At 48.3% G+C, this 17,939-nt stretch overlaps 3 protein-coding genes across 3 annotated transcripts; 1 reads left to right on the forward strand and 2 right to left on the reverse strand.

Annotated features, from left to right (window-relative positions):
- Positions 1–4,193: 4,193 nt before the first annotated feature.
- LOC117855976 (nucleobase-ascorbate transporter 12) lies at positions 4,194–9,162 on the forward strand. The gene is made up of 10 exons (XM_034738381.2): positions 4,194–4,778; positions 4,861–4,958; positions 5,052–5,222; positions 5,358–5,458; positions 5,958–6,093; positions 6,192–6,242; positions 6,344–6,631; positions 6,934–7,168; positions 7,291–7,577; positions 8,601–9,162. Exons 1-10 carry the CDS (start codon positions 4,319–4,321, stop codon positions 8,820–8,822), a joined length of 2,049 nt encoding a protein of 682 aa, XP_034594272.1. The 5' UTR covers positions 4,194–4,318; the 3' UTR covers positions 8,823–9,162.
- Positions 9,163–10,067: 905 nt separating this feature from the next.
- LOC117855975 (uncharacterized) lies at positions 10,068–13,150 on the reverse strand. The gene is made up of 4 exons (XM_034738380.2): positions 12,797–13,150; positions 12,254–12,693; positions 11,867–12,167; positions 10,068–11,532 (listed from the first exon to the last, which is right to left on the reverse strand). The coding sequence occupies exons 1-4, from the start codon at positions 12,902–12,904 to the stop codon at positions 10,306–10,308; spliced, it is 2,076 nt and encodes a 691-aa protein (XP_034594271.1). The 5' UTR covers positions 12,905–13,150; the 3' UTR covers positions 10,068–10,305.
- A 784-nt stretch (positions 13,151–13,934) lies between these two features.
- LOC117855978 (protein BUD31 homolog 1) lies at positions 13,935–16,838 on the reverse strand. Its single transcript, XM_034738385.2, has 4 exons — positions 16,641–16,838; positions 15,894–16,018; positions 15,618–15,805; positions 13,935–14,344 (listed from the first exon to the last, which is right to left on the reverse strand). Exons 2-4 carry the CDS (start codon positions 15,985–15,987, stop codon positions 14,189–14,191), a joined length of 438 nt encoding a protein of 145 aa, XP_034594276.1. The 5' UTR covers positions 15,988–16,018; positions 16,641–16,838; the 3' UTR covers positions 13,935–14,188.
- Positions 16,839–17,939: the final 1,101 nt, after the last annotated feature.

Here is a 17,939-nt window from a genome sequence, read left to right on the forward strand (position 1 = left end):
CCGTAGATAATGACAGTATCGTTCATTATGGCTCTGGCTGGATATTGTTGCGATCTGTCCTGTGTGATGACTTGCGTATATGTATTTGCAAGTTGAGTTGAAAGAAAATCAATCTGGTGACGTATTTCAACGCCTGGCAACCGAGGCCAGCTGCGAAAACAATTTTCTAACTGGTTCAGCCGGCTGGATCCTCGTGCTTCTTGTAAACAAAAATATTATGCTGCTTCGATGCTGGAGGACCGTCAGTACTGAGTAGATTATTGTAATTTGCATATAGAATACTGCTAGCCACAGATCGAGAGCATAGTATAATGGGGGACACGTTCTTCGGTGCCTGCAGGTACACGCTGCTCGCCACTAAAAAATAAACATGCCATTCGACCAGTGCACATCACCCAAAGTCTCAACTGAAGTGACGCCGCAACCGAAAATAAAATGTGCTTGTGATGAAAATAAAGGGTACACTCAGCTTGGACTTGCCAAGATTGTAGGAATTTTGGGTAGGCGAAAGCATGCCGTGTTCTTCTTCCAGATGAGTGGCAGAGCGCGCATTTTCCACGTAGAAGGGGGAGAGCAGATAACGCAGTTGTCTAAAGCTAGTAATCCAAATACAAGAAAGTGCGGCGAAAGCTTAGAATTTCAGTGAAAAAGTGCACCCACTAACCGCCGTTAGTGGGTTCTGGTAAAACAGTGAAAAAGCGTGGAGCATCCAGGTTTCTGATCCAACCATTGATCTGGTGAGAGAAGAACGCCCTGTCCCGTCAAAATACAGTCAGGATTTCAGGATTCGACACCGGCGATACCAATGTCGCAGGGTGTTTGACAGTAGTGTCACATTGTATGTTCGGATGCTAATTAAAAGGATTAAATATAAGCTAATTATAAAACTAATTGTAGAATCCCTATACTAATTCACGAGATGAATCTATTAAGCCTAATTAATCCATCATTAGCAAATGGTTACTGTAGCACCATATTATCAAATCATGGACTAATTAGGTTTAATAGATCCGTCTCGCGAATTAAACTCTATCTGTACAATTAGTTTTGTAATTAGCCTATATTTAATACTCCTAATTAGTATCAGACATCTGATGTGACGGGTGCTAAACTTTAGGACAGTTGGAGCCAAACAAGCCAGTCAGTTTGTCTTCCTCCATTTTTGAAAAAGGGCGGCAAATTTTTATTAGACGGAGAAAAATAGAAACAAGAGCCCTTCGCTCAGGCTTCTGTGTATTGGTGGAGAGAGAGTTATCTCGAACCCCTAAAATCCAACCTTTTCCTCAACCCCGCGGTCTGCTCTTCTCTGTCACCATAGATGTACATGCAGCCCGTAGCCCGATAGCCCGGCACGAAGCCTTTTTTTTGACCCGCACCTAGCCCGGCCCGGCCCATCACCCTTCGGGCTTGTGCTGGCCCGGCCCGCTAACTCATGCCGGACATGGGCTGCTGCCTCGGCCCGACGGGCAGCACGGCCCGGCACGAAATCGAGCATTCGGCCCGTTGCCGCCCCGTCAAGCCGGCCAACCCTATCTCCCAATCTCCCGACTCCCGATCTCTATCGCCTCCCAGTAGTCCACCACACCGCCGCCATCTCCTTAGTCCTTATCGCCTCCCCGGCTCCCCTCCGACCTCCCCTCCGCCTGCTCCGACCGCCGCCTCCCTCTCTATTGCCATCTCCGGCGGGCGACGCTCCCTCCCTCCCTCCCTCACGGCCTCCTCCAGCGCCGCCTCCCTCCCTTATGACCTCCACCGCCGTTGGCGCCGCCTCCTCCCTCGCGGCCTCCTCCACCGCCGCGGTGGCGCGGGGAGTGGGAGCGGCGGTGTGGAGGTCCGACGGTGTCGCGGGGGCGGCTGCGGGGTGCGGTGGCGACGACAACAACGAGGGGGCCGACTGCGGGGTGCGGCGGCGACGACAACGACGAGAGGGCCGGCCGCGTCGCGGGCAGCGGAAGAAGCAGCGACGCAGGGGGCCGGCGTCGGGGAGGTCCGGCGGTGGTGCAGGGGGCCGGCTGCAAGGAGCGGCGACGGCGGCGGCGAGGGGTCCGACTGCAGCCTGCGGCTGCGGGGAGCGGCAGCAGCGTGGGGCCCGTGTACCTTATTGGGCCCGATTTCGGCCGTGCTCTACGGGTCGGCTCGGCACGAAAAAGGCCTTTCGGGCCCGTGCTTGGGCTGCCGGTGAGGCCCGTGGGCGGGCACGGCCCGGCACGACGAATTCATCATGACGGGCCAGGCCCGGCACGAAATTTAACGGGTCTTGTCGGGCCCGGGTCGGACCGGGCCGGGCAGCCCGAATGGACATCTATATCCGTCACTGAGACACCGACGATTCGAGCGGAGGAAGAAGATGAGCTGCCTCGCGTGTGAATCAAATGGTGCCATGTACACAAAATAGATAATGGCGCTCTGTAGTGCAGAAAATAGGCCCGGTCCTTTCAGAGACTTTTTTTTTAAAAAAAAACACCTGAGCTAAACAAGGCCAACAGCGCGAGCCCATGCCCGACAGGACAATTCTCTAGCATCAAAGTAGTAGCGGGCCATTATAAAAAAAAAACTTAGTAGCGTGCCTCAGCCCAAACAAAGCCTGATGAACTCAGCCCCATAATTCCACCAAACTTTAGAAGACTATGCTTATATGTGAAGAATGGAAGATTCCTCATTTCAGTTTTCCGTTCACAGTACAAAAAGATTTCAGTTTTCAGGGTTTTTTTGTTCCCAGTAATCTTTCAGTTATTTCCGTTCCCAGTACACCCAAACTTTGGGAGTTTGGGTGTTGGATCCTGAGATGTGTAAACTGTAACAGCGTATCATGTATGTGAGCTGTACGCGCTGTATAAACACTAACACCTCTCTCTGTGTTTTTTTGGTTTTGCGAAGCAAACAATCAAAACTTTTGCCCTGCTGTACTAATGTATATGGACTAGGGTTTTATCCCTTGACTTCTTTTTCTTAAGAAAAGTGCGAACAACACATCGATAAGAGCACACTTAGAGAGGTGTTTAGATCTAAAGCTAAACTTTAGTCCGTGTCACATTAAATATTCGGAGGCTAATTAGGAGGACTAAATATAAGTTAATTATAAAACTAATTACACAGTTGGAGGCTAAATGACAAGATGAACCTATTAAATCTAATTAATCCATCATTAGCAATGGTTACTGTAGCAACATATTATCAAATTATGGATTAATTAGGCTTAATAGATTCGTCTCACCGTTTAACCTCCATTTGTGCAATGGGTTTTGTAAATAGTATATGTTTAATACTCCTAATTAGTATCAAAACATTCGATGTGACAGGAGCTATTCCCTTAAAATGCACTGCTCTAATAGTAACAACGCTAAAGCTTGTGAAGTTCAAGATCGACATGTATACATGGGGTTAACAAGCAGCTCACAAGATGATGATATCTAGGATATGTATGCAAGGTAGCTAGGTTCCGCACAGAGTAGTGGCCTAGTAGACGACAGTGTTAGGAAAACTTAATCCATGTTTAGGCATGGGTACCCATAGCGTGTAGAGGGACGATGAAACTATTATCTCCTTTTCTACCTTTACTACAAGACATGTGGAGGAACTAATGGGCCTATTCGCTTCAGCTTATAAGCCGGCTGAAAAGTTGAAACGGCTGATTTATTGTGAGAGAAAAATACTGTTTGGTAGCTGATAAGTCGGCTGAATAAGCTGAAGCGAACAGACTTAATAATTCATGCAGTACTTTTTTTACCGTGATGACTGATGATACAAATCAACGATGATTAGCCAAATATTTCGCTTTATATATAAAGAGAGAGGAAAACTCATCATGCACACTGGAAGTTCACTAGGAAGTGGGTGTTTTTGATAACCACGTAAAGTGGAGGTGATGCGTAATCCAACCTTGAACCTTATCGTGCCAGACTCTGCTAGTGCCAAGCCAACAACGAGAGCCGCCAAACAGCGACCGAGTACGACCTCGCAGTCACGTACGCACCACTCGTCACTTGACCCGCGTCTGACCCGGAAAACCACACCCGTCACACACTGACCCCCTATCCCCGATTTCAAACGCACGCCGCAAGAACCCACCCCGCAACGTCCCCTGACCCGCGGGCCCCGCCCGCCCGCGTCCGCAGAATCTCCGCCTCCGCCTCCGCCTCCGCACGCACGGATTTGTACGCGTCCGAGGCGTCCAGCTCACTGCCTGCCTCCGCCCTCCGCCACCCCACCGCCCCGCACCGCACTCCCCCTAAAACCCTCGCCACCGCCACTCCCCGCTCAGCTCATACCATTCCCCAAGCGCTGCCGCTCGCCGGCGGCGGTACCCCGCCCCACCGCGATGTCGTCCGCGTCCGGCGCGCTGCCGCAGCCTCGCCGCGGGCGCCCCGGGCCCTGGCCCCCGGCGCCGCCCCCGCAGCCGCAGGCGCAGCCCCTCTCCTGGGCCAAGCGCACGGGCTTCCACTCGCGCGTTTCCGGCGAGTCCCTGCCTTCGGCGTCCGCTCCCAACTCCGGGCAGGTCCCCCTCCCTCGCCCCGCTGAGGCCCCTGCCGATCTGGAGTCGGGCCCGCCGGCCCGGCCCACCTCCGCCCTCCCGCCCCCTCCTGCCGCCACGGGAAATGGCGAGCGGCGGCAGCCCCCGCCGGCCCCTCCTCAGACGAGGACGCGGAGGAGGGACTCCGATGGCGTAAGGCCGAATGGGCAGGCGGCCGCGCCGTCGCTTCCGCAGCTACAGGAGGAGGAGGAGACGCCGGAGCGGCCGGCTCATGTGAAGTACGAGCTTCGTGACACTCCTGGAATATGTAAGTACTCAATCAAGGAAGAGAAACATGCACGTGCGAAGTATTGTGCTAATTTGAGCGTTTTTTTTAAACTGTATTGCAGTTCCTCTTGTGATATACGGATTTCAGCATTACATCTCCATGGTTGGCTCCATCATCCTGATCCCTCTCGTTATGATTCCTGCAATGGGCGGCTCGGCAGTGAGTGTGGCATTGATCCTGTAGTATTTCTTGCTGTGACTGATTTAGTGGGTATGTTACTTAAGGGCTGCTGTTTGGATATGTATCGTTTAGGATGACACGGCAGCAGTGGTGTCCACGGTGTTGCTCGTCACAGGGATGACTACATTGCTGCACATGTTTGTTGGAACGAGACTGCCACTTGTGCAGGGCCCATCCTTTGTATACCTTGCTCCTGCACTCGCGATCATAAACTCCCCGGAGTTCTTTGGCCTCAATGACAATGTATGCATATATTTTGAATCGTGTTATGGTGTTGTAGTACCTATAGCATGGCAAATGTTGCAGTCATGCAAAGTTTGCTTGGTCTTTGTCCTCTAGCAGTCCTGACTGAGCTTAACAATTTGCATTTCATTGCAGAATTTTAAACACATAATGAAACACCTGCAAGGAGCTATAATAATTGGAGGTGCATTCCAAGTGGTCTTGGGATATACAGGCCTCATGTCACTATTTCTAAGGTGTGCCTCGCTTTTTGTTAATAAAACACAAAGCCATTTTCTTGTCCATCCAATTTGATGCAAACAAATGATTGACCTTAACAGTGAATGAATTGAAAATTAGTTTAGATGGCATGCACACTTAGGGAAAATAAAAATTGATCTGAAATTTCATTCTTGCTTGCCAGATATTTCAAGTATAGAACACCTTTTGCATGGGCTTGGAATCATCTTTCACATGGCCATACAGTATAAACAATGCACATGGCATATTCTTGAATGTAGATGACTTAAAAGCTACAAGGGTCATTGTAATTATGAGCTGGCCACTAGGTGTCAGTGTAAACTGTTTGTTTCCAGCCAAAACATACTTTCACGTTCGCTGTTACTGACTAATACATTTACTCAATGCACCTCGTCTTTTTGTGGCACAATTCACCATGTGTTATTGTGACAAGTAGTAATGCTCAGGTGATGTCTACCTTATTTGTGTTTTCTTATCTTTATCTGTTGATTTCAGGGTGATAAATCCAGTTGTCGTCTCACCAACTGTTGCAGCTGTTGGACTTTCATTTTTCAGTTATGGTTTCACTAAATTAGGCACATGTATAGAGATGGGCATTTTGCAATTGTTGATGGTGGTTATTTTTGCACTTGTGAGTATGCAGGGAATCACTTTTTAGACCGGTGTGATATAATGTGAATTACGAAACGCTGTCCCTTTCTAATCATTTAACTATTTCACTTGTGGCAGTACCTCCGGAAAATAAAATTATTTGGCTACAGAGTGTTTCTTATTTATGCGGTAAGATTTTGTCTTATAATATTGATTGAATGTGTGAATTTGTGCTGCATGGTGGTTAGTATGAGAAGCTAATTTCTGATCTACTGATGCTGTCTCCTTAGGTTCCTCTTGGATTAGGAATCACATGGGCCATCGCTTTCGTTCTCACAGCAACTGGAGTTTATAGCTACAAAGGTTGTGATGCAAATATTCCGGCCTCAAACAATGTGTCAGCCTTTTGTCGGAAGCATGTATTGAGGATGAAATCTTGCCGTGTTGACACTTCGCATGCCTTAAGATCTTCACCTTGGTTCAGATTTCCATATCCATTGCAATGGGGCACTCCAGTTTTTAGTTGGAAAATGGGCCTTGTGATGTGTGTCGTATCAATTATTGCTTCTGTTGATTCTGTAAGTTGATTCCTTTGGTATTCTTAACTTTCATAATAAACTATCAATAGATTATTTGGATAACATCTAACCATTGGCATATTATCCTACCTACATTTGTATACTCTATGATCAACTTGACATTGGTTTTCTTCTCTGTCACTTGTTTTGCTCAACTGATGGTGCGTAGAAATTAGTAGACTTAGTAAAGAGCAACTTATTATTATTATTTCAAATTCAGAAGCAACCATTGACTTCAATTCAATGTATTCTTGATTCAGGTCCATCTATCTACTAACATGTTTGTGCCTTTTCAAATTAAGGTTGGTTCCTACCATGCATCATCTTTGTTTGTGGCCACAAGGCCACCGACTTCTGGAGTCGTTAGCAGGGGTATTGGTGTTGAAGGTGTCTCTACAATATTGGCTGGCCTTTGGGGTACAGGAGTTGGGTCGGCAACGATAACAGAGAACGTACACACAATTGCTGTGACTAAAATGGGTAGTCGAAGAGCAGTTGGATTTGGTGCTATTTTACTGCTATTGCTTTCTATTGTTGGTAAGAAACTTATTTCACAATTTCTTTGGTGAAAAATTTCTCATGCTGTGAGCAAAGATCACCAAAGTAAAACATAAAAGACATGCTTCTTGCTTATCACTGTAACTATGATTCCTTTGTAGGAAAAGTTGGAGCCTTCATTGCTTCTATTCCTGATGTTATGGTTGCTGCTCTCCTTTGCTTCATGTGGGCAATGCTATGTGCACTTGGCTTGTCCAATCTTCGCTACAGTGCAACCGGAAGCTCCAGGAACAGTATTATAGTTGGGCTGTCTTTGTTCTTGTCCCTATCAGTTCCTTCATACTTCCAACAATATGGTGTACATCCTAGCACAAATTCATCAGTGCCAACTTACTTTCAGCCATACATTGTTGCATCTCACGGACCTGTTCACACCGGATCTGGTGGGGTATGTACTCAAACTTTCAATCTTTTTCACTAGAATACTTCATTATCCTATTGTGCTTTTTATATGTGCATTATAGTAAAAAAAAGATGGGCATTATGGCCTGAAAGCCAGGCAAAGGAAGAAACTGTAACCTTAAGTGGAGCCTAGGAGCTGCTAATCCCGCACACTTCCCACCCTGCTGTCAGCACCCCTCTCCTTTGTGCTACTTGCCTTGACCACCAACCCAGTGTATCTCCCTCTCCCCATTCCCCTTCCTGCTGCCAATTTCCCCTGCCACCAGCCAGCCTCTGCGGCTGGCTTGCCTTTGACTGCAGAATCGCCACTGGCATGTAGCATGGCAAACCACCTAGCTTTTTCCTATGCCAAAATTACCGACCATTTATATGCTTCACAAATGAAGTAGTTTAGGGGTTTATGGTTCAACTTTTAAAAAAAATGGATAAAGAAAAAAAAATATAGCATAGGAAGGTACTAATTGAAGGGACTATATGCTTCAGAGTCTGGTTGTTCAAGCTATATGCTTCAACTGAATATTAGTCAAGTATGAATAATTCTAGTGGGTAAAAGTGTAAAATATCAGATGTTGGATGTACTCCAGTACATATTTGGTTATTCAAGTTTGAAGTATGGGGAATTATATTACTGTCCTCCTGAGCATGAATCTCATCTTGCTCCCAGGTCAACTGGTTTCCACCACATTCTTCCATTTACTGTTTTCCCCTTTGTTACTACCAGCTGCTGACAATTTTGCACTAGAAAAGGACAAAGAAATATAAGATTAAATTGATCTTTATGATGCTTCAGATTTAAACGCCTAAATTATCGACCTGTACTTATAATCCAGCCTTATATATGGTTAGGACATTAGTACAGCCTATTATTTCATAAGAAAAGAGACACAGTACTACAACAGCAAGCATGTGCTATCCTACCAACTCATTGTACAACTCATAGTGCGATGTTGACAGTCTCAGTTATACCCAAATATTTGACTGCAATTTAACTTATCTGCTTGCATTTCAGGTGAACTATGTCCTTAACACGTTACTGTCACTCAATATGGTCATTGCATTTCTGGTTGCTCTCATACTTGACAACACAGTCCCTGGTGGCCGCCAAGAGCGGGGTTTGTATGTATGGTCAGAAGCAGAGGCTGCGAAGAGAGAATCCGCTTTCATGAAAGACTATGAACTTCCTTTCAAGATTGGACGAGCGTTCAGGTGGGTGAAGTGTGTTGGCCTATAGCACAATTTTGGGTAGTTTGTAGCTTCGGCCAAGTTCATCAGCATCTCAAGTGAAGGGAGTGGTTAGTCATTAATCATGACTGACTATTTCGTGACCAAGCTAGTGTATATCCTATATTACTCCTTAGGTTAGTTAAGTCCTGGTGCATCTAGATTTTCAGATACTTTGAGACTGCTGTATATCATCGCTGACGGATTTTGTTATTCTGTTATTTAGCTGGTCCTAGAGAGATCAATTTGTATAGGCGATAGCTGGGTAAAAGGAAATCTGAGCTACACCTGAACTCTATCTGGTTTTGTGTTAACTTAGGTTCACAGGAATCAGAAATCTGTTCTGTCCAGTTGGTTTGTAGTCATCACTGACCACAGAACCGCCGCCTTAGGCCTTCCGTACACCTACCTGGAATTCAGATCGTGCTGAATCTGCATCCCAGGTGTGCTGTTTAAGGCCGGGTTCTGTATCAAGTGTCACCTTCACTTGTCAGGCTTGTAAATGCAATTTAGTTTCGTCACATCGACCAGATTATTTACAGCAAAAAGGCCTTGGAAGCTGAGGATGGAAGTGACCCAACAACTGTAGGTAGGAGCTCTCGTCGCTTCAGTTAGCCTTCTCAATTGTTTATCCACGAAGCATTGAAGCTATATGTTCTTGCTAGCTGACATCTTGGTTACTGTCTGTCACGGGCACTCGCTATACAAGTCAGCCATGGGGAAACTTGCATACGTTTACATGAGCCTCTTCATCATTACCGACGTATTATTGGTGGATTAGCGGTACGCTTTTGCTGAGTTACGTGTAGTCGAATGGCAATGATGGCGCCACATAGTATGCAAGCACCCAAGAATCTGAGAGGTCAAAGTGTCAAACCGGTGGCCTGGCCGCTTCCCCGGGCACGCCATCGGCAGAAAGCCAGAAACAGGCTACACGCCTACGGAGTACACCGTCCGCTCGCGAATGCCTGGAAGCTGGCGAGCGGCGCCCGCACGCGCCACGCATGGATCGGACTGTGCGTGACAGGTGGGGTGATGACTTTGAGGCGCGACGGTGGCCGCGATGATGGCGGCTGGCGTCGGTGGCGGCACACATGCCGTTCCGAGCATCATGATGTGTGGGCAGGACAAAAAGGTCAGTGAGGCTGCTCGAGGAGGCAAGCAACGTACTCATCATGAACGGCGCTTTCTGCCTGCAGGCTGCAGCGTAGCAAAACCTGAGACCAATTCGGCGAAAGGTGACGCACTAGCCAGGTGGGGGGCAAATTTATCGTCGCTGACCTCAAGTACCTTTCCACAACCTTTGCAGAGATGTCCACTACTACAATCCTCAGTGCTTCTCTGCTCGTAAAAAGAAGCGTTGTGGTATGCTATACTACACTACACTACATTACTGCAGAACACACTTCTATACCACTTAACCAAACTACAGCCACACAAATGCTAACATGTGAAGACGTCAACAAGAGGACATATGCATGTATGGTTACAACTTACAACATCCACTTATTAGATATGGTGTAAGCGATACCACGTTGCATGAACAAATCTGCGTTCCCAAGAGGCCCTGCTCTCCTCAGATCTTGTTCGAGCCCTGGAATCCCAGGAAGGAAAGGAGCACTCCCAACTGTAAAATCTGGGGTTGGAACGTTGCACCTACCAGGAGTAGGCACCGAGAGAAGCGCAGGAGCCTGAAGATCATAGCGCTGCTTTGCTGGAATCCCTGACCCATCTCCGGGAACCGACGGAGCTGATCTCGCAGCGCCATGAGCAGCAACAGGTGTTCCAAAACTAATGCTTGCCGAGAACATTTTCTCGTCCACCGGAAATGAGTCTGTTGGCAGCCGGAACAAACCAGGGGCGCCGACAGGGATATTCCTGTAATCCTCGATCTCTCTGCGGCAATCGTCTCCGGGCGCGGGGAGCGCCAAAATCTCCTCTCGCCGAGGGCTTGAGCTGCTCAGTCTTTCTGCGACAGAAATGCCGGTGTCATGGACAAGCAAACCCACCCTTTCATGGTAATCCTCTGGTGCCGGGAGAGCCAGTATCTCCTGACGAGCTGGACTTGAGGTACCGAGCTCTTCCCTGAACGAATTGCTGCTGTCGTCGATGGTCTGCGTGTCGTCGTATTCTTTGTGCTCATCGCCTGGTGCAGGGAGCGCCAAGGTCACCTGGTTGGGAGGAACTGGCTTGCTCAGCTTGGCGCTTAGAGAGATCCTGGCACGTTGAAGCGCTTGCAGGACACTCTCAATATCCTCAATGTTTGTTGACGCCGGTCGATACGGGTGTGTGTCAGCTTGGCTGTCTGTGTTGTCGTGGAACTGTGACGAGCTCCAGTCGGAGACCTTGCTGTTGAGGGTGTCACTCGAGGGGCTCCCCTCTGATGGTGCTTTGATGGCGTAGTGCTTAGTGTTCGCATTGTAGCCTGAATCGCCGTCTGAGATCAGGTCTCCGCGGTCTTGATCTTGCTTAGTGACTGTGCTTGTGGTGGAGCTTTCTTGTGCTGAAACGGAAGGTGTTTGCGCACGACCGTTGTCAGGCTCGTCCCTTGCTTCACGCCGCTGGGCACCGTTCTCTTGTGATGCGTTTTGGGGAGATTCTGAAAGGGAACCGTTTGGCAGACATTCAGCTGAGGGGTTGATGGTGATGGGGAGGTCGTTTTTACTTGAATTAGCCTCTGCATCTGTTTGATATGCCTTATTCTTGACCTCGACATCAACCTGAAATTTGTAAAACAGAAGTACATTGTTTTCAGATAAACATAACAAAAGTACATGGGTAAGCTGAACAAAACTGTAAGCTTCGCCTAATCAAATTCCCATTTCTGAACCATTGCAGCAAAGGCTTCATTTCATGGTGCTAAGCTGTGCAGCATTTTTTACATAACTAAGCACCAAGCTTGTACAGATGAGAAATGGAATAATCAGTGCCTCCAAAATCTGTACGTTTCACAACAACGCACAACATATACAGTGCAGTGTACTCTAGTAGCAACCAAGAGCAACAAGATACCATAGGTCAGTAGTACAAAAAATTAAAATTTCAATTTCTTACCTTGTTTGCATTCCTGTTCTCGTTGTACTGTTTCTCCCACTCCCATTGAGCTTTCTCCTCTTCCTCGTACTGCCCGATCAGCTCGGCCTGCCTCTCCAGCACCCTCTCCATCTCCCCATCCTTCTCGTACCTGATCACGTACTGGCCGCCTCCTCCGTCCCCTGAACTCCGCTCATCTCCACCCACCTCGCCGCCCATGTCCGCCTGGCCATCCTCCGTGCAATCCGACCCATCCTGCCTCCGCTTCTGACTCCCCGCTCTACCGCCGTTATCTTCCGGTGCCGCCGACCTGCTGCCATTGCTGATCAGAAGCGCACGTTGTCAGGTATGGAGAAGAACGGCATGTGGAATTTGACGCTGGCTAGCTCCGGTGCAAGGCAGCAGCACCTCATCAGCTCAATCCGCCTCTTGTTCTTGCGGCACGACTGCCCCATGCGGTACTTGGGCGAGGAATCGGAGGAGGAGAGCAGGTAGAAGTAGCGCCGCCCGTGCTTGTGCTTGAGCTGCGTGGCCTTGCGCGGGCTCACGCTGCGGCCTTTCCACGACAGCCCGCCAGGCTGGGCCGTCCCGGAAAGAGCGTCCTCCGCCTCGCCCTTCACCGCCACCGGCTCCTCCTCCCCCGGGGCGCTCGGCGTGTCGCCCCGGCCCTTGGCGTCGTCCTCCTGGCGCTCGCCGTCCTGGTCAGAGTCCGAGTCGTCGGCCACGTCGTCCGAGAGGTGGCCGCCGAAGCCCTGGGACTCCAGGATGGCGACGACCTCGGCGGCCGCCCGCTCCGCCTGCCGCCTCTGCGCCGTCACCGCCCGGACCTGCTCCTCCAGCTCCGCGACCTGAAACCAATGCCAAGTTGCCAATGCCATTAGCATCAAAGGCAGTGTGCGCGCGCGCACGCGCGACGGCGTGGCGACACGGCGCGCTGGGGGCACCACGTACCCTCTTGGCGAGCTCGTCCGCGCGCTCCTTCGCGGCGCGCGATACCGACCGCTCGGAGAGAAGCCGCGCGCGGAGGAAGTCGACAGTCATGGCCGTGGAGTCCGCCATCTGCCCGCCCGCGCGCGCGCGCGCCGAGCCGAGCTGCACCGGTGAAGCTTCCGGAACCCTCTCCGTGGGGGCGCGGGGCTCAGGGGTTAGCACCGCCACTGCCCACTCAGGCACTCGCTCACATGCCGGCGCGGGCGCCCTGACCGGCTTTGAGCGGCGCCCGGCCGCGCCCCGTCTGCCTACGCATTAAAAAAGGGAACCGCTCGCGCTCGGTTTCCTGGGAGGAGCGCGCAGCGCCAACGGGCCACCGACGCGCGGTAGTTACACTGGCTGGGCTCGACACATGCACGCCGGCCGCACGCACGAGGACCATGGGCTGGGCACAGCCAAGCCGACTGGGACGCGCCCCCCGCAACGAGTACGTCGCGCTGGGGCGCCGTCGGTCTCCAAGCGCGATGCCTCACCTACCCGGAGGCCGGCGCGGGTCCGGGCGGCAGTGTGGCGTTTTGGCATCTTACGGGCTGTACCCCAGGTCCCCAGCGGTTGTTGTTTACGCACGGGATGAATCAGGATCTCCAGGCCCTCACCCAGGGCTGGACGGGCAGGCGAACGGGCGGGGGCAAGCGTGGCACAGGTCGTCGTGTTCGCGCAACGCGCCGCGAGGCCAGCCGGAGCCAACGGTTGCTACCAACGCCCCAGGCTAGTTGGGATGGAATGGCAGGGCCGCAGGGGAATTATCTGCGAGTCGGACGGCACATGACATGAGGGGCTGGTTGGCCGGCCGCCCTCGCTTGGAATCTTTTGCTGGACTGCCTGTCAGTCAGTGCCACGCTTGCTTCTAGTTCTTGAGATTACCGCGTCTGTACTTGGGTAAACATCGCGGTTTCCAAAAGACTTCGATTGGCGCCCTCCTTCAATTGACGGTCAACTCGGCGAATATAGAAAAGTGTGTCTACACTCTTCAGTGGCGACAGCACGCGATCCCGGTTGGAGAAACATCGACTTCTTGCAAGTGGCAACTGTTGACAAAAGATAACCCAATTGACAAATTCATGTATGTAGAAAAGAAAAATGTAAAAACGCGAGCAAATTAGTACCAACATGGGCTTGCATGAGGTGAAACCGTCATATAGCACATGCAAAGTCAACAGGTCAACAGCATAACAGTTGGAAACATCCGAACGTCAGGAAATTATGTCATCCTAGGCTTACAAATTACTGCAACACATTCATGCGAACCACCTCTATAGGCCACAGTTGCTCTTTGTCGGCCCATGCTCACGAAACAGCTCAAAGTGTTAGGTTGAGATGATGAGTCATGGGCACAACAGCATGATGACGAGATTAGTCACCGCTGGCACAGCCCTTGCAGCCGCAGTGGACACATTCTATCACTTGCTCCTCCCTGAGGTGCTTGGGGACCCGGCAGACACAAGTAGTTGCAAAGTTGTGGTCACGTGTCTGTATGCACCGAAGGCAGCAAAGGCACTCATAACCCGGCTGCAAAAGGGCAAAGGCAAAATGCATCAGTAAGCAATCAGTATATGAGATTAAACAGATATCAAAATAAGTTGTACAGCAGACACTACATTGTACAGACACAAACAGAGGAACAAAATGTATACCGAGGGAAAGAAGGAAGAACGTTGAAACAGAACAAATAAGCTCTCAGGGACTATTCCCAATCTAAAAAGAAAATGAATACTTAGAATCTTCAAGTGACCAAAATGGATCTTTTGAAAATTCTTTTAGCTTCCAAAATTAATAATCGCAATACTTGATTCAATCATATATATTTCTTCGCAAAATCACTTTATTTTCTATTCCAAATTTACTGTAATTTAATCTTGAACACACTAGAACAGCTGGATCACTTCCAAGTCCCAAACAAGGTTAAGATGCAACATACAACCTTTGAGGTTTTGATATATATACTACCTCCAGTAAAAAATGTCTGACGCTTTCCACATTTTACGGTCTTCGAGGTACAAATGTGACACTACATTTCTATGCAAATACAATTTCAATATCTAATAAACGCATGAGATCACAAAAGTTCTTGTCAGTACTAATCTGCACATGAATTTCTGTTTTCCAAACTAGAATTTGAAAGCTATTAACGGTCAAAGTTTCAAAAGTTTGGCTGGATGTTGTCAAAGCATCAAGTATATCTGACTGGGGAGTATTTATCTTCAGTCGGACGTTTCCAGACACCTTTAGTTTACAAACCCAAAAAAAACCACACCCCACTATTCAAGTAAAGGGGGAATCAAAATAAGATATTGGATGCCTGATAAACTCATTTTCAGTCAACTAAATAGACCAGACCTATTTAAACTGGTTATGTTCAAGATCTCCAATTTCCAACATAAACAAAAAACAATGGACTGGACTGCAGGACAGTAATAGTTGTAATATCCAATGTCCAACCTAAATGAAAATCAATGGGCTAAGGTACTACGGATAGTGGTTCATTCTGGTGTACAGAAAAGCCAAGCCATGCACCAGTAACTACTGCAGTCTATCATGTAAGCTATATACATCCCACATTTAGAAATGTGTAATAATTTGATATTTATAATGTAATTTGCAAATAAATGTCTATGCAACATTTCCACTAAACAAATTTACCAACTGACTGCAGCAGAACATGAGGAGATAAACATCCCTCCCTCCCAATCTCCCCCAAAAAAGTAGATAGTCTACTGTAGAGAAACAACCAACTGAGCAGTAGTAGATAATATAGAGCAAATATGGAACCAAGGATACCTACCTTTTTCCACTTTGCAATCAGATTACGGTCTGCATAACCCTGGTCCAGGCAGAACTCATAAAGCTTCTGTGATATCTCCTTCCTTCTGTAGTAAAGATCATATATGTAGCGGCTTCTTTGATGAGAAATACGGAAAATTGGCCAGAGAGCTTCACACTTTCTCTTCCCATCATGTGGATCATTTTCAGCTGCATAAGCACATAATATTAGTAAAACCTATGCTCTAAATTGACATCAGTAGTGAGTGCCTCAAATGAAAAAAACGTCTGTGCATACCTTCTCTCATTTTGGCATCCAACTCACGGATTGTTGGTTCAATAAGCTCCCACCCTTCCGGATATGAAACACGGCTTGTCTTTATCTTCGGCATGCTGCCTTATGGAATGTCCAGGAACACGAATCTGAGAAACATTGAGTAAGAATAGGGCTCAAACATAATAATTAATTAGGTAAGCATATACTCTTCAATGAATCTAATGCAGTGCTTTATAAAAGCAGCAATGAGCATGTATTCAGAGTGTAATTAGAATGTAGAAGTTTCTGCGACGATCAAAGCCAAACACCATTGCATTAATGACAGTATGCTATCAAATCTACCACCGCAAGTATAATATCAAGGGGCTTCACCATTAGGAAACAGTACTGAATGCTACATAGCACAAGAGACATCCACAATAAACTGTGCTAGGGATCAAGGCACCGCCATGACGCCATGCCAACCGCGCTCGCTCAGCCCTAATTCACAAACCCAGGAGGCATGTCTTTGTAACCTAAAATCCCTGGCATCAAAAATCAAGCAGGCGTTTCTAAACCCTAGGGCCGCACTAGACATGGGGGCATGGGACGTTTGGTTGAACCTCAAAATTTCTGAAAAATAAACGAATCGTTAACAAACTGGATGGATGGGTTCAAGGATCGATGCAACGGATGGACGTATTGCATCCGTCCCAGCGAAGGATAGATTTCGAAGAACAGAAACGCAATCTCAGAGGGATCCATAGAAGCGGGCTAGGGTTTCCTTACCAACGAAAGGGGAAATCAATCCAGGTCCAGATGGATCTCCACTCCACGCCGGGCCACTCGAAGCGGAGGATGTGGATGAGGAGGCACGCCGCGAGCTTCGCTTTGGCGGAAGGAGGCGGTCGGGTCGTCAGGGGAAAGGGGAAATGAAGGGCAAAAGGCGGTGGCAGCGTGTGGGTCTGTCTGGCCTAATTCCAACCCGTCTCGATAATCAAGTTCGGGCCGCCCGTTGGGCAAAGAAAGAAACCGACCTTCTTCTGACGACCTTCTTCAGATACTGGACCTGCTTTCTGGGCCTTTGTGGTGGGCCCAACGTTGCGGATTCGTCACCAGTTTGTTAACGTAAAGGCATCGGACTCCGCTTTAGCTGAGCGACTAGAAAATCTAGCCCGGCTTTGCCGCGCCCTACTTGAGTTGAGCTAGCGTTTAATCAGGTGTTTGTATCTGAAGTTAAAGTTTAGTCCATATCACATCAAATATTTGAAGGCTAATTAGGATTAAATATAAATTAATTATAAAACTAATTACACAGATGGAGACTAAACGGCGAGGCGAATCTATTAAGCCTAATTAATCCATCATTAGTAAATGGTTACTGTAGCAGCATATTATCAAATCATGGACTAATTATGCTTAATAGATTCGTCTCGTCGTTTAGCCTCCATCTGTGTAATGGATTTTATAAATAGTCTATGTTTAATACTCCTAATTAGTATCTAAACATTCGATGTGACAGGGACTAAAGTTTAGCCTGGGAATCAAACACCCCTAAGCGTATTATGCGTATTATGGTTGTTTAGCTCCAATCTTCCGGTGGATTTGTAGTTGCCAATGTAAAGGTTGGAGCATATAAGAGTTTCAGATATAGATATATAATAACTTAACATGTCTACCGTCCCTGCTCACACAAAAAAAAAACTGTACATTCAAAAAGGTTGTTTCATATAAACTCATGAGAATCCTTCGATGAAACCAATGCAGGAGGCCAGCTATTAGGGTCTTGGCTACCCCCTTGGATCTTGGGCGCTAGAGAGGGAGGGGGAGGTGGCCATGGAGGGGAGCTACGCAGGAGTCGCAAGGGGAGAGGGCGGCGCAGGGAGAGAGAGCTTTAGGGTTTTACTCCTTAATTCTTTGCTCGATTAATATGGTACATAAAGCCTCTATTATACAGAGGACACAATTTGGCTTTCAAGAAACCTAACTAACTTACTTGGCTTGCAAGCCATCCTAATATCTAGAGTCTCCCTAATTCTGCCAAACCATCCTAATATCTAGAGTCTTCCTAATTCTTAGCATAAGTAG

This window comes from Setaria viridis, chromosome 5 (assembly GCF_005286985.2).
Source record: "Setaria viridis chromosome 5, Setaria_viridis_v4.0, whole genome shotgun sequence".
NCBI lineage: Eukaryota > Viridiplantae > Streptophyta > Magnoliopsida > Poales > Poaceae > Setaria > Setaria viridis.

Excerpts from the sequence above, each read along its gene's own strand:
- LOC117855978 (XM_034738385.2), bottom strand. The coding sequence starts at position 15,987 with ATGCCGAAGATAAAGACAAGCCGTGTTTCATATCCGGAAGGGTGGGAG. Across the intron at positions 15,806-15,893 it reads GGATGCCAAAATGAGAGAAG|CTGAAAATGATCCACATGAT; the intron begins GTATGCACAGAC and ends GTGCTTATGCAG. Across the intron at positions 14,345-15,617 it reads TGATTGCAAAGTGGAAAAAG|CCGGGTTATGAGTGCCTTTG; the intron begins GTAGGTATCCTT and ends GCCCTTTTGCAG.
- LOC117855976 (XM_034738381.2), top strand. The coding sequence starts at position 4,319 with ATGTCGTCCGCGTCCGGCGCGCTGCCGCAGCCTCGCCGCGGGCGCCCC. Across the intron at positions 4,779-4,860 it reads TCGTGACACTCCTGGAATAT|TTCCTCTTGTGATATACGGA; the intron begins GTAAGTACTCAA and ends ACTGTATTGCAG. Across the intron at positions 5,459-5,957 it reads CTCATGTCACTATTTCTAAG|GGTGATAAATCCAGTTGTCG; the intron begins GTGTGCCTCGCT and ends TGTTGATTTCAG.
- LOC117855975 (XM_034738380.2), bottom strand. The coding sequence starts at position 12,904 with ATGGCGGACTCCACGGCCATGACTGTCGACTTCCTCCGCGCGCGGCTT. Across the intron at positions 12,168-12,253 it reads AGGCGGATTGAGCTGATGAG|CAATGGCAGCAGGTCGGCGG; the intron begins GTGCTGCTGCCT and ends GCTTCTGATCAG. Across the intron at positions 11,533-11,866 it reads AGAACAGGAATGCAAACAAG|GTTGATGTCGAGGTCAAGAA; the intron begins GTAAGAAATTGA and ends TACAAATTTCAG.